This window comes from Cucumis sativus, chromosome 1 (assembly GCF_000004075.3).
Source record: "Cucumis sativus cultivar 9930 chromosome 1, Cucumber_9930_V3, whole genome shotgun sequence".
NCBI classification, from domain to species: domain Eukaryota; kingdom Viridiplantae; phylum Streptophyta; class Magnoliopsida; order Cucurbitales; family Cucurbitaceae; genus Cucumis; species Cucumis sativus.
The window spans coordinates 5,218,775-5,236,212 of record NC_026655.2 but is presented as its reverse complement, the minus strand read 5'-3'; the positions used below and the strand labels follow the sequence as shown (position 1 = coordinate 5,236,212).

At 32.2% G+C, this 17,438-nt stretch overlaps 2 protein-coding genes across 2 annotated transcripts; both read right to left on the bottom strand.

The window, feature by feature from the left end:
• Positions 1-3,874: 3,874 nt before the first annotated feature.
• Positions 3,875-5,098, bottom strand: LOC101220872 (RING-H2 finger protein ATL48). Its single transcript, XM_004152417.3, has 2 exons — positions 4,804-5,098; positions 3,875-4,360 (listed from the first exon to the last, which is right to left on the bottom strand). The coding sequence occupies exons 1-2, from the start codon at positions 4,877-4,879 to the stop codon at positions 4,188-4,190; spliced, it is 249 nt and encodes an 82-aa protein (XP_004152465.1). The 5' UTR covers positions 4,880-5,098; the 3' UTR covers positions 3,875-4,187.
• Positions 5,099-5,714: 616 nt separating this feature from the next.
• Positions 5,715-11,315, bottom strand: LOC101219688 (protease Do-like 9). Its single transcript, XM_004152412.3, has 9 exons — positions 10,602-11,315; positions 9,851-10,050; positions 9,576-9,756; positions 9,254-9,445; positions 8,283-8,515; positions 6,719-6,820; positions 6,374-6,424; positions 6,178-6,282; positions 5,715-6,092 (listed from the first exon to the last, which is right to left on the bottom strand). Exons 1-9 carry the CDS (start codon positions 11,197-11,199, stop codon positions 5,994-5,996), a joined length of 1,761 nt encoding a protein of 586 aa, XP_004152460.1. The 5' UTR covers positions 11,200-11,315; the 3' UTR covers positions 5,715-5,993.
• Positions 11,316-17,438: the final 6,123 nt, after the last annotated feature.

Here is a 17,438-nt window from a genome sequence, read left to right as displayed (position 1 = left end):
TTGGATTGAATTTTTGTTCTTAAAAATTTTAAAAGTATACAGTTTTTTTTCTCAATGCCATCAAATTGCTTTGTCAAATCAAATGTACAGTAAAATTTTGGGCATATCGCAAGATTTAAACTTTATTATGAAATCCTCACAATTTCAACTTTATTATGAAATCCTCACAATTTCAAATTTTGGACGGTAAAAATTGATTCCTCAATATATCTGGATGAGTCGGACTAATCCATGTTAAATTTCTATTACAATTGCATTTTGTGTCACTATAAATCTCATCCTCCACATCAAAATTTTTGTCTTTTATATTTTGTTAGTGTAGATCTTTCATGTTTCAATTTGTGTTATATATGACCTATGACTAATATAAGCACAAGAGTCTATTAATTTATCCACGTTTAAACATAACTCAATAAAAAAGATATCAATTGTTACATCAAATAACATAATCCAAGGTTTGAATGAAAATTAAAAAAAAAAAAAAATTGTACCTTCATAAATAGCAGCACCTTTAATCCATTTATTGTTACTTGGAACAATATCTAAAGATTTAATGATTAAAAGTTAGGTTTGTTTTATCATTTTAATCGTGATATAATTTAACTTTAAAATCACGTTTGGATTGACTTTTTAAGAATGTATTGTAAGTAAAGAGTTTATCAATAGTTACAATAGTTTATATTTGAGACATACGTAACTAGTAACAACAAAATAATATTTATAAACACCTAGACGTGATTATTATATTCTTTTAACATAGTGAGCTTGTGGAGCACCCTCTAAGTGAAGTTGGCATACTTCAAACACTCTTTGTCCTTTGATATTGATTTTGTGTAGAAAAAAGTTATGATATGTGAGTACTTTTGTCAGTGATAATTTAGTAGAAAATGAGTCAATACCCAAAAAAGATGCCAAAATTGTAGCCACAATTGTTCCATTTGCCAAAGTGTTATTGGCTATGAGTATTAACATTCGGAGGTTTTTCTTTCTTCTCCTTAGATTAAATAGTTTGAAAACAAAGGCATTTTTTTAAGAGAGAAATTCACTTCAAACGAAGTGACACCTAATCTCAGTCCACATGAAAGATTTACACTTATTTATGGAAGAAACTTTGTAGCACTAGAATGGTATAAAACTCCAATAACAACATTCTTTTAAAATCCACTTATATTATTTTGAATAATTCTTGAATACTTTATTCCTTGAATACTTATGAAATAAATACGTAATGATTCAAGTTGTTTTCAACGTTCTTTAGTTCCTTTGAATGTTGTTTAACTTAACCAATGATACTCTATCCGATTTCAAATGTAAACATAAGATCGATTTCAAATGTAAACATAAGATCTTGAAAGTTAGAAACTAGATCTAAAATGAAACCAAACACAACGCTTGGGTGTTTGAAGTGCTAAGTTAAATTATGGAATTTAAAGTTGATTTGAGTTGGACGGCAAACTTCAATAATGTATGTTATTGTGAATATTGACTTAAGCCAAAAACCTTTCAATGTATAACATTTTGAAACCGAAAGAACAAATGAAAATTATATAGGAGATTATCGAACCCAACTATAAGCTTAAAGATGCTCAACTTGTATACATATTTACCAATACAAATATACAATAAACACCCCCACAATGTCAAACAGAAACACAGGAAACAAAATTAAAGAATAACAAAGAAAATTTATATGACAAAGAAGAGCCTTAATATCATATGACTATAAGTTAGGCCTCTCCCTGCAATTTGAGAACGCTTTCAAGAGCACAAACTTTCAATCTCAAATGCAATATATAATAAGCCGTTTTAGCGAAGAGATGTTCCCGCTGCAACCCTCGACCACCAGGGATCACCCACCGGAGCTTCTGAACTTTACGGCGAACTTCTCGTGCTTCTCTCCTCTTCCTCTTCAAGCTTGAAGCAGTCACACTGTGATGGCAAGAGGAACTAGAATTAGCCATCAAATCTGCTAAAGCCATAGAGAGAAAAGTATAAACCCAATACAAAAAGGGTAATTAATGAAGGGAGTAGGAAAGAGATGACTTGTGCGAATGGCTTTGAGTTTTGTATATATATAAGAAGAGAAACTTCAATTGGGTGGTGGGGTTTTTTGAGTTTTTCTATGGAGAAATGAAGGATTGAGTTTCAGGTGGGGAACTGTGATTCCATGTGGGCAAACAGTTGGAGACATTGTATGGGTATGGAAGGAGGGTTCTGTACACGTGGCGGGCAGATTTTGGATGGAAAATCATGTCCACTAGTTTTTGTTTGCCAGAAATTGACAGACAACTGACACTAAATTCCCTAGCATTCCGACACCTGTCCTTCAGCTCACGTGCTGATTATTTGCTCTCCAATGACTACTAACGTCACCCACATGCTGTGGCTTATCCAATTCCTTGAAGAGAAGGGAAGTGGAATTCTGTTCTGTATAAACATTTGGTTAACACATGAAAGAATGTAAAATAATAGATGAGTGAATCAATTAAAAAACATAACAAAAAAGAACTTTTACAAACTGGATATCACTATGTCCCTGAGTTCTAAGAACAAGATCCAGCTTTAACTGACACATGAAAAGAAAATTGTTCAAAGATACAAGCGTCCAATAGAAACGTAAAAGAAAACAAAGAAAACAAAGGACAAACAAACAAGAACAACGAACTTCAGAATAAAGAAATTTAAGGATCTTTCTATATGTATTGGTCTTGTTATCATCATGAAGGAAGCAGGAAGAGACTTACATTACTTCAGCAAGAAGATTGCTTCTGAATTTATCGATAATGGTTGAACGAACTTCAAATAACTTCACCTTATATTTGAGTTTAAAGAGTAATTTCGTTTTGAAGAGAAGCTAATTCTGCATCAAATTGATCAGTCAAAGTTGAAAGATGAGCAAAATCAACATCTCTGACTCCATAATATACAAAAAGCTGAAGGCTGATGCATAAGGCAAACTTTTGAAGATAACATTGCAAAATTAATAAAAGTCATCATTCTCATCAGTATTCATTTACATACTAAATTTCCTTGTCACCAGAATCAGTAAACCACATCAATACAGATAAATTAACATTATGGCATCTAGTAGATTCATAAGGGATGGAACTAAAACAATTCCAATTATAATATTGTAGGCAAGAACATAGATTTATTGATCAAGAATATTTAAATTATAGTTCAGTCATAAAGGACTTTCTAATTATACAATGCACATGTACCATATTTCTTTCATCTGCACAAATACATCTGAAGACTGGAATTCATAGACAAATTCCATTCAATGCTGAAAGTAATTAGAGAAACATATAGAACCGCTCGAAGGACTGGCAGATGAGAACATGTGGAGAAGAAGATTTGCACTTTCCACCCCCAATGATTTGTAACCAGGTGGAAGCTTAACATTAATGAGAAAGCGGAGAAGATTAGGAGAGAAGCAGGGTCCTACCCCATATTGAGACATTCCTATTTGTTGAATCTAAAGGAAATGCAGTGACAGATCTCAAGTTGAAATTTCAAAATAAAGTATAACTATTGATTTAGACATGAAAATGAAATTTAGAATTTGCTTATCTACAGCCACAACTTCAATGCTGCCAAATAGAAACCATGTGGAATCAAAAAGAACGGAAGAAAGGAAATAAAACATCCACATGCCTAACTTCTAACTTGTCTCTCCCTTCCCCTTATCTCTATTAATGCAGAGTACAAATAACTTTGTCATATGCCCAACATAAAGGAGAGAAGAAGACAATTAGAATGAGTAAGCTCCTCCATCATATGTCATAAGGGGAATATATATATCAATATAATATATGGATGCTCATCGAACTAAGATGAAGACATTGAGAATAGGCCCAATGATTCTCAGTTATATTGTTAATGCTCCAACATAACGCGTTGAACTTCAAATAAAAGATAAGGAAAAAAAAATCAATAATACACCAAGATTAATATCTTTAAAGGCAATACACCTAAGCCCAAGAATGAATACATATTACACTTCCTTCCCCTGAAGAATTATTTCGAGTATATATAAATATCGTTACCGAATCACAGAATAAGATTGTTATGGCTTATACCTAAAGAAAGATAGCAAGACAACAAATCTTTCATTGTTTACTGAAATGTCGCAATGTAAAACAAGATGGTGAAAAGAAAGTCATAAAGAGCAGTACATGGACGTTTTAACTCGACCGCCAAGGATTCTCTCCATAGTAATAAGCCGTGCCAACCATCAGTGCTACTGTAGCACCTTGGACAACTACACGAGCTCTCATTAACATCTGCCCCAATTGAGAGTTGCCTCGTCTAAAGCTTATTAATCCAGCAGTGAGAACCCCAGCAGTGGCAAGTGCACCTGAATATCGAATTCTATCAAACAAACAAACCAACGGAGAAAAAAGAACACAACTTTATATCTAGAATTACAAACCACCGACTCTCATAAGCAATTTTAACTCATATACAACACTAAAATGAAAACCCTTCGTGTTGCAGTATTGAAAAAGGAAAACCCCCCACTTCCTGCAATTTGCTCAAAATCAGATGCTCGATAGAATCACTCTAGAATTCGTTTCGTTTAGTTGAAATTAACTCAGGTAGCAACCTAACCGCCAAAAGGGTAAACATATAAACCAAAACATATTCATTTCTGATTATAATCGGACGCCGGACAGCACAAAGGGGAAGAAAAAACAAGAAAATATACACACAAGGAGACGTCCAATACAACCATTCAACAGACATCAATGAAATTGAAGCAACAGCAATAGGAAGGAGGAAGAAATTAGGGGAAATTACCGATGGGGACAAGAGGGTTCCTAGCGCGCTTTTTCTCAACGAAGAACTCGTCCAAATTGGGTTCGTCGGAGCTCATTGTTGGTTGATTGAAGAAGGGATGAGCTGAATCTAGATCAAAAGCAGAGAAAAACGCAAGAAGACTAAGCGACCCACAAAGTAAAAAGAACGAATTGGTTTGGAGGAAGGAAGAGGTTGCTTCGTTGCCGCCTTCTTCGTCTTGGTACAAGTTCGACTTCGTTCAGTTGTGGATGTAAATGGGGCACGAATCAGCGGGTCGGGGGCCCATACAACATTTTAGTCATGGCAGAGTTCAAGCTTAAATTAAATTATCATTATCACTATTCTCTTTTTAAAGAAAAACTCCTAATAGTTTAGATTGATTTCATTTATAAAGTCACAGATTTAAACTTTGTTCCAAAATAATTTTTACTTCAATTAAAAACTATACATATTATTCATCGTCTCCCTCCATTCAACTCTATTATGCCTTATACTTTTTGTTATTTCGTTTTTTATTTTTGCGCTAAATAGAAAAAACATAAACTTTTTTTCCATAGCAAAAGCTTTCCATGGTTGTTTTGAGAAAAATTTCGAACTTAGGTTTGAAAACGCTTAGAAAATCATCCTAAATAGACCCAACATTGTCATGTTCACTTCTGTACTAACCAACTAAAGGGTTAGGGAAGGAAGCCAATACAGTCCCAGCAGAGGTGAAGAACCAAATTGCCTAAACCTGGTTCTAGTTCAACTTCACACAACCCTTATTATGAAAGCAAAACCACATACAACGGTTTGGTCACGGCTGAAATGGTTGGCAGTTATTCAAGAAACTGCACCATAAGTTAGCTAGTTATCATCACATTATCAATGGTAAAGAGTTTCGACAAGTAGGGTTCAGTGAGGGATAGAGAGTCATCAAATCCACCTAACCAACTACCAATATCATTTAATCAAAACTTCCAAGAGCTGAGAAGTCAATACAATGCAGTTTTTAACTCTTGATCGATTCTATCTTTCATTCTAATCCTTTTGAAAATCTACCTCCTACCATTCGTATTAAACCCAACGTCATGAAGAAGGAAAGCATACACACACTTCAAATGAAACCTTTCAGAACCTTCACATACTCAGCAGGGCGGTAGACGAGTACAATAAACTACACGTATACCTAAAAAAATTTCAATCTGAAGTTAGGTCTTGAGATCGTTAGACATAGCTGAGGGTATGCAATGTGTGGCCAGAATATCTGAAGTGGCTGCTTTGGCTGTACTTGTGCGGAGGACAACTATCTGGAAGATTGCAGCAGATAGAAAATGAGACTCAAGATATCATTAGAAAAAATAGAGATAGTCCTTAAGAGAGGGGGGGCAGAACCTGTTGATATTCTAAATCGAACTTTAAAAATTCATCGTCGCAACTTTCGACCATGTTAGCCAAGCTCTTGAGGTTCTTCACAGGTTTACCATTGAAAGCAAGGACCTATCATGCACAAAGATGATTGAGCAGAGTTATTAATAACTTGCAGTCAAAATGATGTCGTTCTAGTGGATTAGCAAGATATAATCCAGACCTGGGTGTTAACGATGTCTTCATACCCAATGTTGATATCAGCCACAAGTACCTGCAAGAAATTTACAAGAAACGGTTGAGGTTAAGAATCCAAAAAAAGTACAGGTTCAAAATAACTCCATAATATGCATTTAGTTATTGCAAATCAATGTAATATTTGATTCTACACTTATAAATCCAATATTCATACAATCGATATTGATTTTAAATTGTTAAAAGCATGCTGTGGAGCAAACTTGAACGTGATAAAAGTGATTTTAACAATTTCAAAATCACTCCCAAACATGCTATAATACACAACAGATATAGCACACTAAACTGAAGAGAAGAGGGTAAGTGAGAGAACCTGGGAAACCACCACTAGCTGCTCATCTGGTGATTGGGGCATTGAATGCAATAGTTTGTCCAAGAGTTTGACTGGAGCTTCATATTCATAATCCTTTCCATACTACAATTCCAAGCATTTTCAGAAAGTTCAGTATCATGATTTACGCAAACTTAACATCAAATCAGTAAGAACTTCAAAATTCGAACTACAATCTTTATATATATATATATCATAGCTTGTAGAAATGGACGTTTATGAATAAGAGTGATGCTAGTGTTCTCTACTCAAATTTATTCCTCTTTCTACTATGCTATCAACATTCAGTATGCACTGCTGATTTAAAAATTCTTAGCTTAAACACGTAGAATCATTCCATAACTGTGTACCACAATATATTGAAGAAAAGGCTCTGTGGGAGAATCTTAAAACAGTTTTCTACTGGAATACTTGGCAAGAAAGCTATAAGCGTATCTTCCAAGATATGAGTCTCTCCTTTTATAATTTTTTTAAGCCTATAATCAGGGGGTTAATTGCGGTAAATGTTCCCCTCTTTTCCAACTCTGTAGCTCTCTTCTCTTCAATCCTCTTCAATTGGAGAGGCCATTTGCAACCTCTTTTCTGGGGAGAGATATTCTTCCCATATTCTGCCTTCCTCCAAACCTCCTAATAACTCGCCCTACATACAACATACTCGCCAACTCCCGTTGATGGCAAATAGTCCTCCAAATATGCTTAATTATGTCTCTAATATTTTCCTGTTAGTATTTCTAACACAAATATAAACAATAAGGAAACTTCCCACCTGAAAGCCTTCCCTCCAGCAATGGAAATAAACATAAGTTTAGTTGACAACTAACTTAGCTAAATTCATAACGCAGGCCACATCAAGGAAATTTCAATCCACTCTGTAATACACTTTCTCACAGCATTGGCTTCCAAGATCAACCGGTCTCAATTTCACATCTTGAAAACAAATCCTCTTTTTCTTCCCACCAGTCTTCTATTGTTCCACTAATGATCAAAATGAGATCTATGTTTTCTCGACCTTCAACATAAGCTGGTTAAGAAATTAAATGGTACATACATTCCAAAACTGAATGGAATGAGATCCACCGATGAAATGTTCTTTGACTCACTGAAGAATGTAGAACCTAACAGTGCACTTTGTTTTGGAGGATCTATTTTAAGTTTAGGGTTTAGAGGCAAAGTTAATAGGCCTAAAATCTGACACATTAACACAGCTATAGTGTCATTGAGGATGCTGCTGTACAAGTTTTAATCTCATTTACAGTGCCCTCATAATACTACAATAGAAGAATCAAATAGTACCAAAAAGCAGGTAAAAGCTGAGCTAGATACCCGAGAGCTATACTCGTTGCACAGACAATAAGAGAATCATGCCTAACAGGATTATGATATATAACCACTAAACAAAATTCTATGTAAATTCTGTTCAACAAACTTTTAAACACGTTAATCCATCATGTAAATTCTAATAAAACATAGAAGAGAAAATCAAAGCAACTACTGAAGCTTAGTTATAGAATGCGGAGGGAGGAGAAAAGTATGTTGGTTAACAAACCTCAGAACGAAGATAAGGAACAGATACAGTGGAAAAAACAAATCCTGCTACAATGTAATAAGAAGGGGGTCTGCCTTCATTGTGTGCCGGAATGAGCCTTCTATAAGTTGCAAGCTGGTAGTTAAAACTAAGTGTCTCAGAGTTGCGCAGAACTTTTATCGTTGCACTATCACCAGTATATTTCTGAGAGACAAGGTAACTAAATCCTATACGCTCACCATGCCTGAAAGGAACTGCAAAAAATAGTGACAGAGTGGGCTATCAAATAAGAAAGAAGGGGCTTCTACAGACATACTTTCCAAAATAAGGTTATAACTTGTGCAGACACAGAAGAAATAATCCAAGGATTAGATTCTGAAATGCACTCGCATTAGACCAGCAAATCAGTGTTTTTCTAAAGGCCCGCAAATATACTGAGTGCTCAATAGCCTCTGGAAATTAAGTCAACACAAGATGCAAGGGAAATAAACCCAGCTTCAGGGAAGTGGGATAGAAAAAATATAAAACTTATCAAAATTATTGTGCAATGAAACAGACATGAAGGAAACTAGAAGAAAGGAGATTAGAAATCTTCCAAAGAAATAGGCATGAAACATTTTTCTCATTTAGTATTTAGAAAAGGAAAAGAAAAAACAAAGATGTGGCAGGCTTGCTTTTTTAACATATTGCTGCAAGCAACAGTACTCAGCAATTATGCTTTAACCTCATTCAGCCTTCTATCATAGGAGAGCTTTTTACTCAATTCATTGGTGGTTTAGGTTAGTGTGTCTACCTTTCTTTCTACTTTTGGTAGCTAGTGAACTATATGTATCTTTGTATATTTTGCAAATCTTCTCAGTGTTATGGAAGTAATCAAAGTATGTAATTACTATAAAGTATTATTAAAGAAGAGGCTACATGAGTCAATAGATGGTTGTCAGTTCAAGGATGATGCTTTTACATCATGTAAAAATGATAAAATACATATTTACCTGTTCCATCATTTGCAATATCGACCCCATCAAAGCTGAGAATAATATCTGCTGGCTTCAAAACTTTGGATTCTGGGCCGGTAGGATCGATACGCCTAATACGGACACCTTTCTGATCTTGCTTCATACCCATAGCCTCACGAAGATCAGGATTTTCCATTTTCTGCCACTCAAGACCAAGAATTGGAAAGCCTGGCATCCAATAAATTTTATTGCTTCAAGTAAAGAACAAAGAAAATCATAACAAAGGCCAATTCAATCAATGAAAACAACATAAAAGGACCACAGTCTGATATTCGTCCCACTCTAAGTGCCCAAATACCTGTGTATGCTCCATTCTTCTCGTAGTCCCGAATAAAATGCAAGATAACTGGTGTTGGTATGACATAACCTATGTTTTCTGCATCTTCATGCTTGAGTGACTGAAATGCAATGCCTACACAGTTGCCTTTATCATTAAAGGCAGGCCCACCAGAATTACCAGAGTTTATAGCAGCATCTATCTACAGTAGAAAATAGTTGACGTAAAGCATCGACCATTATCCCTATTCCAAAAAACTAAAAGCAGTAATGTCGTCAAGGCTCAAAGCGCAAAACCTGTAGACCGAGAAGCTCGGTTGACCCGTGCACATAAGAAAGGATTTCTATCCGCGATACAACCCCACTTGTGACAGAAATTGTATCACCTCCAATTGGATAACCAACAACAGTTACTGCATCTTGCAGTGCAGGTAACTCCCCAAATTCCACCGGCGAAACTCCCACCCAAAACTCATCGTCATCAACAGTAAGCATTGCTGCATTATCATACATCATAATACTTAATGTTTTAAGTTGACGAAAAAATAAATGTATGGAACCATAAATCCATGCAAATGCAACGAGAAAAATGGTAGGTAAAACCATAATTACATAAATCGTGATCCATTTCCACCATCCACATTTTTAATTATAGACAGATTTATCAATCCTTGTCTTCCTATTACATACAAAGTTTTCACATTTATCCATCGTAACAATAACCAAACATAAATGCGCAGAGTGAATCTCATCTAAAGTAACCCATTTGCTAAATCAAGATGCAAATGACTACGAGGAATTTCCCCAAGTCTAAATGATGAATTTGTGCGAAGTTTAACCCCACTAAGAAATGACTAGGATTCTCAACTCTAGAAACAATACAATCTTGAACAACCGGAACGCATGATAACGTCCCCAAAATTGCAGATTGAGATAAACATAGAGAAAAGGTCGAACGTAGCATAATCTAGGGTGAAAATTTATCCGTCATGTTCAAATCCAAGAATCACAAATTAAATTAAAACCCAAGGGCAACGGATCCCATTACCGATGTCGCATTCAGTCCCGATTGCAAGTACGGTCGCCAAATACTTCGTATCTGAACCACGCTTCTTAAGCTTAACCTGGGTATAATGCTCGACGGAATGCGCATTCGTGAGAACCCTCCTTCCACCAATCACAAATCCACTACTACTCGAACTATATTGCCTCTTTCTCTGCCAAGGAAGAGAAAAATTGGGCTCCGTGTGGACACAAAACACCTTAACCACAGCGTCCATGGCCGGCATGACTCTCGCCATGCCTGGCCATTCCGGTTGCACCCTTTCCGAAACGATAGAAGACGGCAAGGCATCGCCGGAAGCTGCAAATTCGCCATTTTCGACAGCGCGAGGGCCACGTCTAGACGGAGACAATTGCGGGAACTTGTCGGGATTATCGACATGCTTGGAAAGCTTCTTAGGTCTCCCACGGCGGTTCTGATGGTGCTTAGAAGTGGATGCTGGTTCCATAAGCTCGACGTTGCTAACTGAAAAAACGTCATCCATGGCGACGGTGGCAGTAGCAGTGGTGGGGGGAGGAAAATCTAGGGCCTCCGGCTTGGAATCTTTGGCTTTTCGGCCTCTTTTACGTTTGATTTCTCCCATTTCGGATGAATTTGAAATGGAGAAATTGAGGGTTTATGGAAGGGGAGAAATGGGTTTTCAATTTGTCCTGAAAATGAACAATGAGAGGCGAAAAAGTGAATAAAATGAAAGTACACAAATTTGCCCTTCAAACACCTTTTCTAACTTCTTTCCATTTTTATAAAATAATATAATAATCTCACCTTCTTTCTAACTTTTTTTTTTTTTATTAAAACAAAACAACTTAATTAAAAATATAAAATAAAATAACCCCATCTTTCTAAAATTATTTTGAAATTTTGAAATTTGGTTAAAAATTCAACAATCCCTTCCAACCCGTAAAAATAAATTTCTTTTAGAGAGAAAACTAAATAGTTATCCGAATCCAATCTAAATTACCCTAATTTTCATTCTAAAACAATGTTTTTAATAATACATTTTTTTTGGAAAAACTCTTTTTTAATGACTTTAAAATTTAAACTATTAAATATTTTAAATTATTTGCCTATTTTGAATCTTTTTAAATTATATTTTAAAATTAATTAATGGCTCTTTTTTAATTTTTAATTTTGGTGCATGTGGGGTCAGTTTTGAGTCTCTTTTTAACCTATCATTTTTTATAATAAATTAAACAAATTAACTTGTTTGCAAACTTGTCATTTTCTAATGTATTTACACGTGTCATCATTCTATGTTTTATAATTATACTTTATGTTTTTTAATAAAACAATTTGAATATTATTTTATAGTAAGATTTTGTGTATTTGAAAGAGAAAGATCTGAAACATATTAAATTTGTACTAAAGTGATGATCTTATTGTAACAATTTAACTATATGTCTTTTTATTTGCAATTCACTAATATTCATATACTGTTTTGTGTCAATGTTATTCGGAAGTTGGATATCAATTAAATAATTTACTAATTTTAGATCCTCACGTTTGATCGTCGAAGATTGGAATGTACACAATTTTATAATTACATGTTAACAGTCTTCTAAATGTGATGTCAATAAAAACGTTAAGATCTCAATTTTATGATATGAAAATTTTTAAGAAATTTATAAAATGTTGAAAAAAATTGTATTAATTAAACTTTGATTGTTGCTTAATTAGAGTATGATTGATCATTTATTTTTTGTCGTTATGTATACAGAACAAGCTAACATTTAGATACATTGTAATTGTTGGTCCAATAGTATTGCTATCAAACAAATGTACCATAAAGAGCGTCCAACCAACAATATCCAAAGACACAGGGACCGTTATCAAATGCCAACAAATTGCAATGATGTCGAATTGTGGATGTTATTAGTAAGTAAACATAGTTAGTTAGTAGCCGTAAGTTTATAATATATCAATCTATTATCAAACTTATATCTTCTAACTTTTAAATAATCCGATCAAGAAGTCTCTCTAGCTTCAAACAAGTATCGTATATAGCAATTATATTCAAAATATTAGTATATATATAACAACATTTAAAATATTATAGATATAACAAAATCTATCAAAATTTATGAGTGATAGGAGTCCTATGAAAATATTGATCTATTACTAATGAACTATATGATTATGTATGCGATAAAAGTCTATCACTAATAAATTTTGTTATATTTAATTATTATTTCTAAAATGGTAGTTTTTATTAAATCTAATTTTCTGGAAAATCACATACAAAACGTTAAAATTTTGGGCTAAACAAACAGGCCCTAAAGTACACTACACTGGGCTCAATTATGTAACCCACAGTCCAGAAAACAAGCCCAATAATCAATCGCGAGCTGGAGGCCCATTCCACATCAACAATGTTTAAAGTTTTTTTTAACAAAAGGAATAAACAACAACACAGATTACTACATATTAAATAATTATTGGGATGATTTAAAAAAAAAAGATATTTATTTTGATAAATTATTTCGAATGGTCGTGAAATATTTTAATTAAAAAATGTCTACACATAACTTAAGTTAGTATTCGAACGTTTAATTTAGGTAAACACACAAAATTTTGTTTACCTTTTTGAGGTGGAGGTAGTCCATTGTTTAACATCCATCTAGAACACGTAACAATATCAAGCAGTGTTGACATAGGTATTGAATAAGAGATTGTACGTTATTGCTAATGATTTTGATTTGGTTATTTCTCTTTTGTTTAAACAATTAAACAAACTTGACTAGATCACCAACCAAAGGCTTGATGCATAATTAGCTCTTTTGGGATGCTTGAATTACCCAGATGTCTGTGGACTTGGGTCTTACTTTCACACATTCTCAACAAACTTGTGTTATGGATTATGGAACATGTAGTAAAACGAATAAAATCAAACGATTAACAATTGAGCCAAACGAGCTAAACAAGCCACTAAAAATCCATCGAAAAAATAATTTATCTATTTTTTTTATTTACTTTTGACATATTTGATTCTATAATAATTTATCTTCATTTTTAACATTTTCTTAAAGATTATTATTAAATTTTTTTAAAAAAGTAACGTGTTTAACGTTTGTCATATGCATTTCAACTATCGTTTTATCAAAATTTAAAACTACAAGTTAACGTAAGAATGATGAATTCATTTTTTGAGTTTTAACTTTTAATAAAATGTAAAGTGAAAGATAGAAATCTTCCATCTTTAATTATGGAATATATTATTCTTTGCCAACAAATATACGAAATATAACATCACATCACAAAACTCACTCAATCTCACCTAGAAAATTAAGGAAAAAACAACATTAACATTCACACCAAATAGTGAAAACAAACCGAAAATAACAAAATTCTAGAAGCATATAATATTATCGAAGAGAAATTATTTTTAGAAAAATTTAAAAATTACGAAAAGCAACTTTGTCCTCGTCCCGTTGTAAAGTTACTGATCATAGTTTCTCGAATCTGTATTTAAAGTTAAATATTATGTACTATCAAATTGATATGTATAAAGATAGATGCATTTTAAAATGCGTTCATATATTATTCTTCAATGATCATTAACGTTAGAATAATGTATTGTATATGCTATTTGGTAATCCAATGACCAAGTACAAATTCTTAATCCTATTGGTGCAGCCTCTTAATCTTTTTAATAACAAGTGCCGCTACTCTCTTCCTTTTCCTGTGGATGTAATCAACGAAGTATTAGTAAACCACAAAAATCTCTATGTCAATTTCTCAAATGCTTTCTACTTTGCACAATTTATTGATCAATTAATTGTCGATTTCTCAACTAACTTTTAAAATCTACAATCAGGTACTATGAAACAATCTCTTTTAACGTTTCATCTTTCTACCCAATAAGATTTAAATTTTTAGAAAGGAGACAAAGTTAATAATTGTGGTAAGTTTTAAAGTGAGACAGAATAGAATGTGTAGTGGTAAAACAAAAGAAAGAGGTATATATTTATGAAAAAAAGGGAATACAATAATACAAGACAGTTGAAGAAAGAAAGAGCAGCTCAGAAAGAATTTGGCCTTATTACTAACAACATTCTCTTGCAAATTGCAAAAGGAGATTCCTTTGCTCTTTGGTAATGGCAGGCTTTTGTAAACCAATTTATGGGCATTTGTTTATTGGTCGCTCTTCCTTTCTTTCTTCCTTTTTTTTTTTTTGCAATACCAACATTTACAGCACAAGAATACAAACCCATTTTGTGGGCTTCTGTCCTTTGTTAGACCTACAAAATAAATTGCAGAATGAAAATAAAATTTTGGCAACTTTGAAATCCCCTTTTTGGTTGTGATGTTGTGGTGTGTGTCACCAATTTTTGGACTTAATATGTGTTGTTTGGTACAATGGCCAGAGAATGTTTAATGGACTTTGTTGTTAGAGACCTACCCACTAATTTATGCACCTAACTAACACTACCCCAATTTTATGTATTTTTATCAAATGTGTGGAGTTAAATTAATAGTAATTTTTATAACATTTTTTGGTTTTTTATTTTTCAAAATTACATTTTTTTTTCCATGCGTAAATTTTTTAAATTAAAGAGTTGTGTTGTTAGTTAAATTTAAAAAAGAATCAAGAAAAAAAACATAAATTAATAAAAACCATCCTAAATCGTACCATGAATTATAATTACAATATCAAAACTCTGTCAAAACTATATATTTTTTTTATATATATACTAATAGGTTTTGAAAAGATGGATTATTTAAGTAAATTGCAATTTAAACTTAAAGTTAAAGAAAAAAAATAAGAAAGCAAAAGAAACAAAGGGAAAAAGGAAAAGAAAAGGAACAATGAAATAGTGCAAATACTATGTACTACTTGAAGGATCTAAAAGATTAATAATATATAAGTTAAGACAGAAAAATGAGAGATTAGGTTCAATGCATTGCATGATATAAAATTAATGAAGCAAAAAGGGGGGGTTGGGGATTTGGGTATCAAAATTTTTGCAATGATACTAAACTTTATATAATGAGATCTTAATAAAAGAGATTAGTTAGTTGGGTTTATTATTATACATACACATATTAATTATATAAGAGATGAAGAGATGAAGAGATGAAGAGAAGATGAAGATTATGGGGAAGACATAAAATCAGACAAGTGAGTATGTGTTGGTTAAGTGGACTTTGTGATATTAAATATTTCTTAATGAATGTTTGTTTGTTGGTTCCCAATGTTTGCTACAAACTCTATTCAATGGGTCCCCTTTTCACCCCTTCTTACTATCACTTTCTCTTCCTCTTCCTTTCTTTCATACATAGGGACACATCCACTTTTTAAATCAAATTACCTTCTTCCATTACGATTTTAGTTTAAGTTTAAAACATTTTACAATTACTAGTTGTTCGATCCAGCTTTAAAGACTATAAAACAACTTAATTGTGCCATTAGATTCAAATCAATATCTCGATTTTTAAGTAGTTTAAGTTTAGGTATAGTAGTTAACTTAGTTACATAAGATGTATAAATAATGCTTTAAGAAAGTGTTTTCTTTGTAATACGAGGTATTCATAGTCTTATAGTTTTATTTTAACTTTTCTACTTAATTATTAGAGGTCATTGCAAAAATACCAAAAAAAAAAAAAAAAAACGAATAATTCTTTGATAGCCCTGATAACCCTCTAATAGTTTTATGATATAATTAATTACTTGTCATATTCGTTCGCAACATGAATTTTATTTTTTAAAAAATTGTCATCTGATACAATTTTTCTAATTATTATTGTCATAGTAGTGGAAATTTTTTTTAACATGTGGTATCGATGGTGAGACGGCTATTATTCTAATATTTTGCCAAAATGGAATAATTATCTAGATAAGAATTAGCGAACTAAAGAAATTCATGGTTTTGTTCTAATAGTATTAAAAAACTATATTATATACAAAAACTAAAGAGATTATGAAAGGAACAATGAAATATATAATTAACCTAAAAGGTGGTGATTCAAATGTATAGTCTTTGAAAATAAAAGAACCTAACATGTTGACCTAATTTATAATCAACTTCAAGCATAGACTTAAATAATAGACAATATAATATTATCATATGAAATATATACTTTTTTTTATTTGTCATCACATGACTAAACCAACTAAAACAAATTAAAGTTTAATTTATACGTTTTGACTCTTATTTTGGTCTTATAATTCATATTTAATGTAATAGAAATCATGTCATAAAAGTTTAAGTGGGGTTCTCATAATCTTTTTTTTTTTCCCTCTAAAAATATTCCATTCAAATTAATTAACAAAACTAATATAAAATTAGAGATAAAGTTGGATCAAATTACACACCATATTAAATACATTTAAAGTTTATACTATTGAATTCCTTTTCTCTAAAAGATGAAAAAACAAATTTGAGCACTCTCAAAATAAATTTGGGAAATTGAGACTTTAAAACGTTACATGATTTAACTAATAATAATATTCTCTTCCACAAAATTTTTAAAATAATAAAACTTCAATGACTTTGTATAGAAGTTTGAATGGATAAACATTATAAAAGACATAAACTATACCTAAATTAAAAAATAGATAACACCTTGTCCAATAATAATTTTGTTTTATTTAATTTTCACTAACTTTTTAGTTTTTCTTTTCTATGATCTAGTTTGATTTTTCTAAAAAAACTTATTAAAAATTAGGTAATAAAACAAGAAAGTTATAGATTAAAGTGGATATTAATTTTATAAATATATTAATTAGAATTAAAGTGGATATTAATTTTATAAATATATTAATTAGATTCAAAACATTAATGGATATAACAAAACTTTTAAAAAATTGTAACTATAACAAAA

Excerpts from the sequence above, each read along its gene's own strand:
- LOC101219688 (XM_004152412.3), bottom strand. The coding sequence starts at position 11,199 with ATGGGAGAAATCAAACGTAAAAGAGGCCGAAAAGCCAAAGATTCCAAG. Across the intron at positions 6,425-6,718 it reads AGCTAGTGGTGGTTTCCCAG|GTACTTGTGGCTGATATCAA; the intron begins GTTCTCTCACTT and ends AATTTCTTGCAG. Across the intron at positions 6,283-6,373 it reads AAGACATCGTTAACACCCAG|GTCCTTGCTTTCAATGGTAA; the intron begins GTCTGGATTATA and ends TGTGCATGATAG.
- LOC101220872 (XM_004152417.3), bottom strand. The coding sequence starts at position 4,879 with ATGAGCTCCGACGAACCCAATTTGGACGAGTTCTTCGTTGAGAAAAAG. Across the intron at positions 4,361-4,803 it reads GAACCCTCTTGTCCCCATCG|GTGCACTTGCCACTGCTGGG; the intron begins GTAATTTCCCCT and ends TTCGATATTCAG.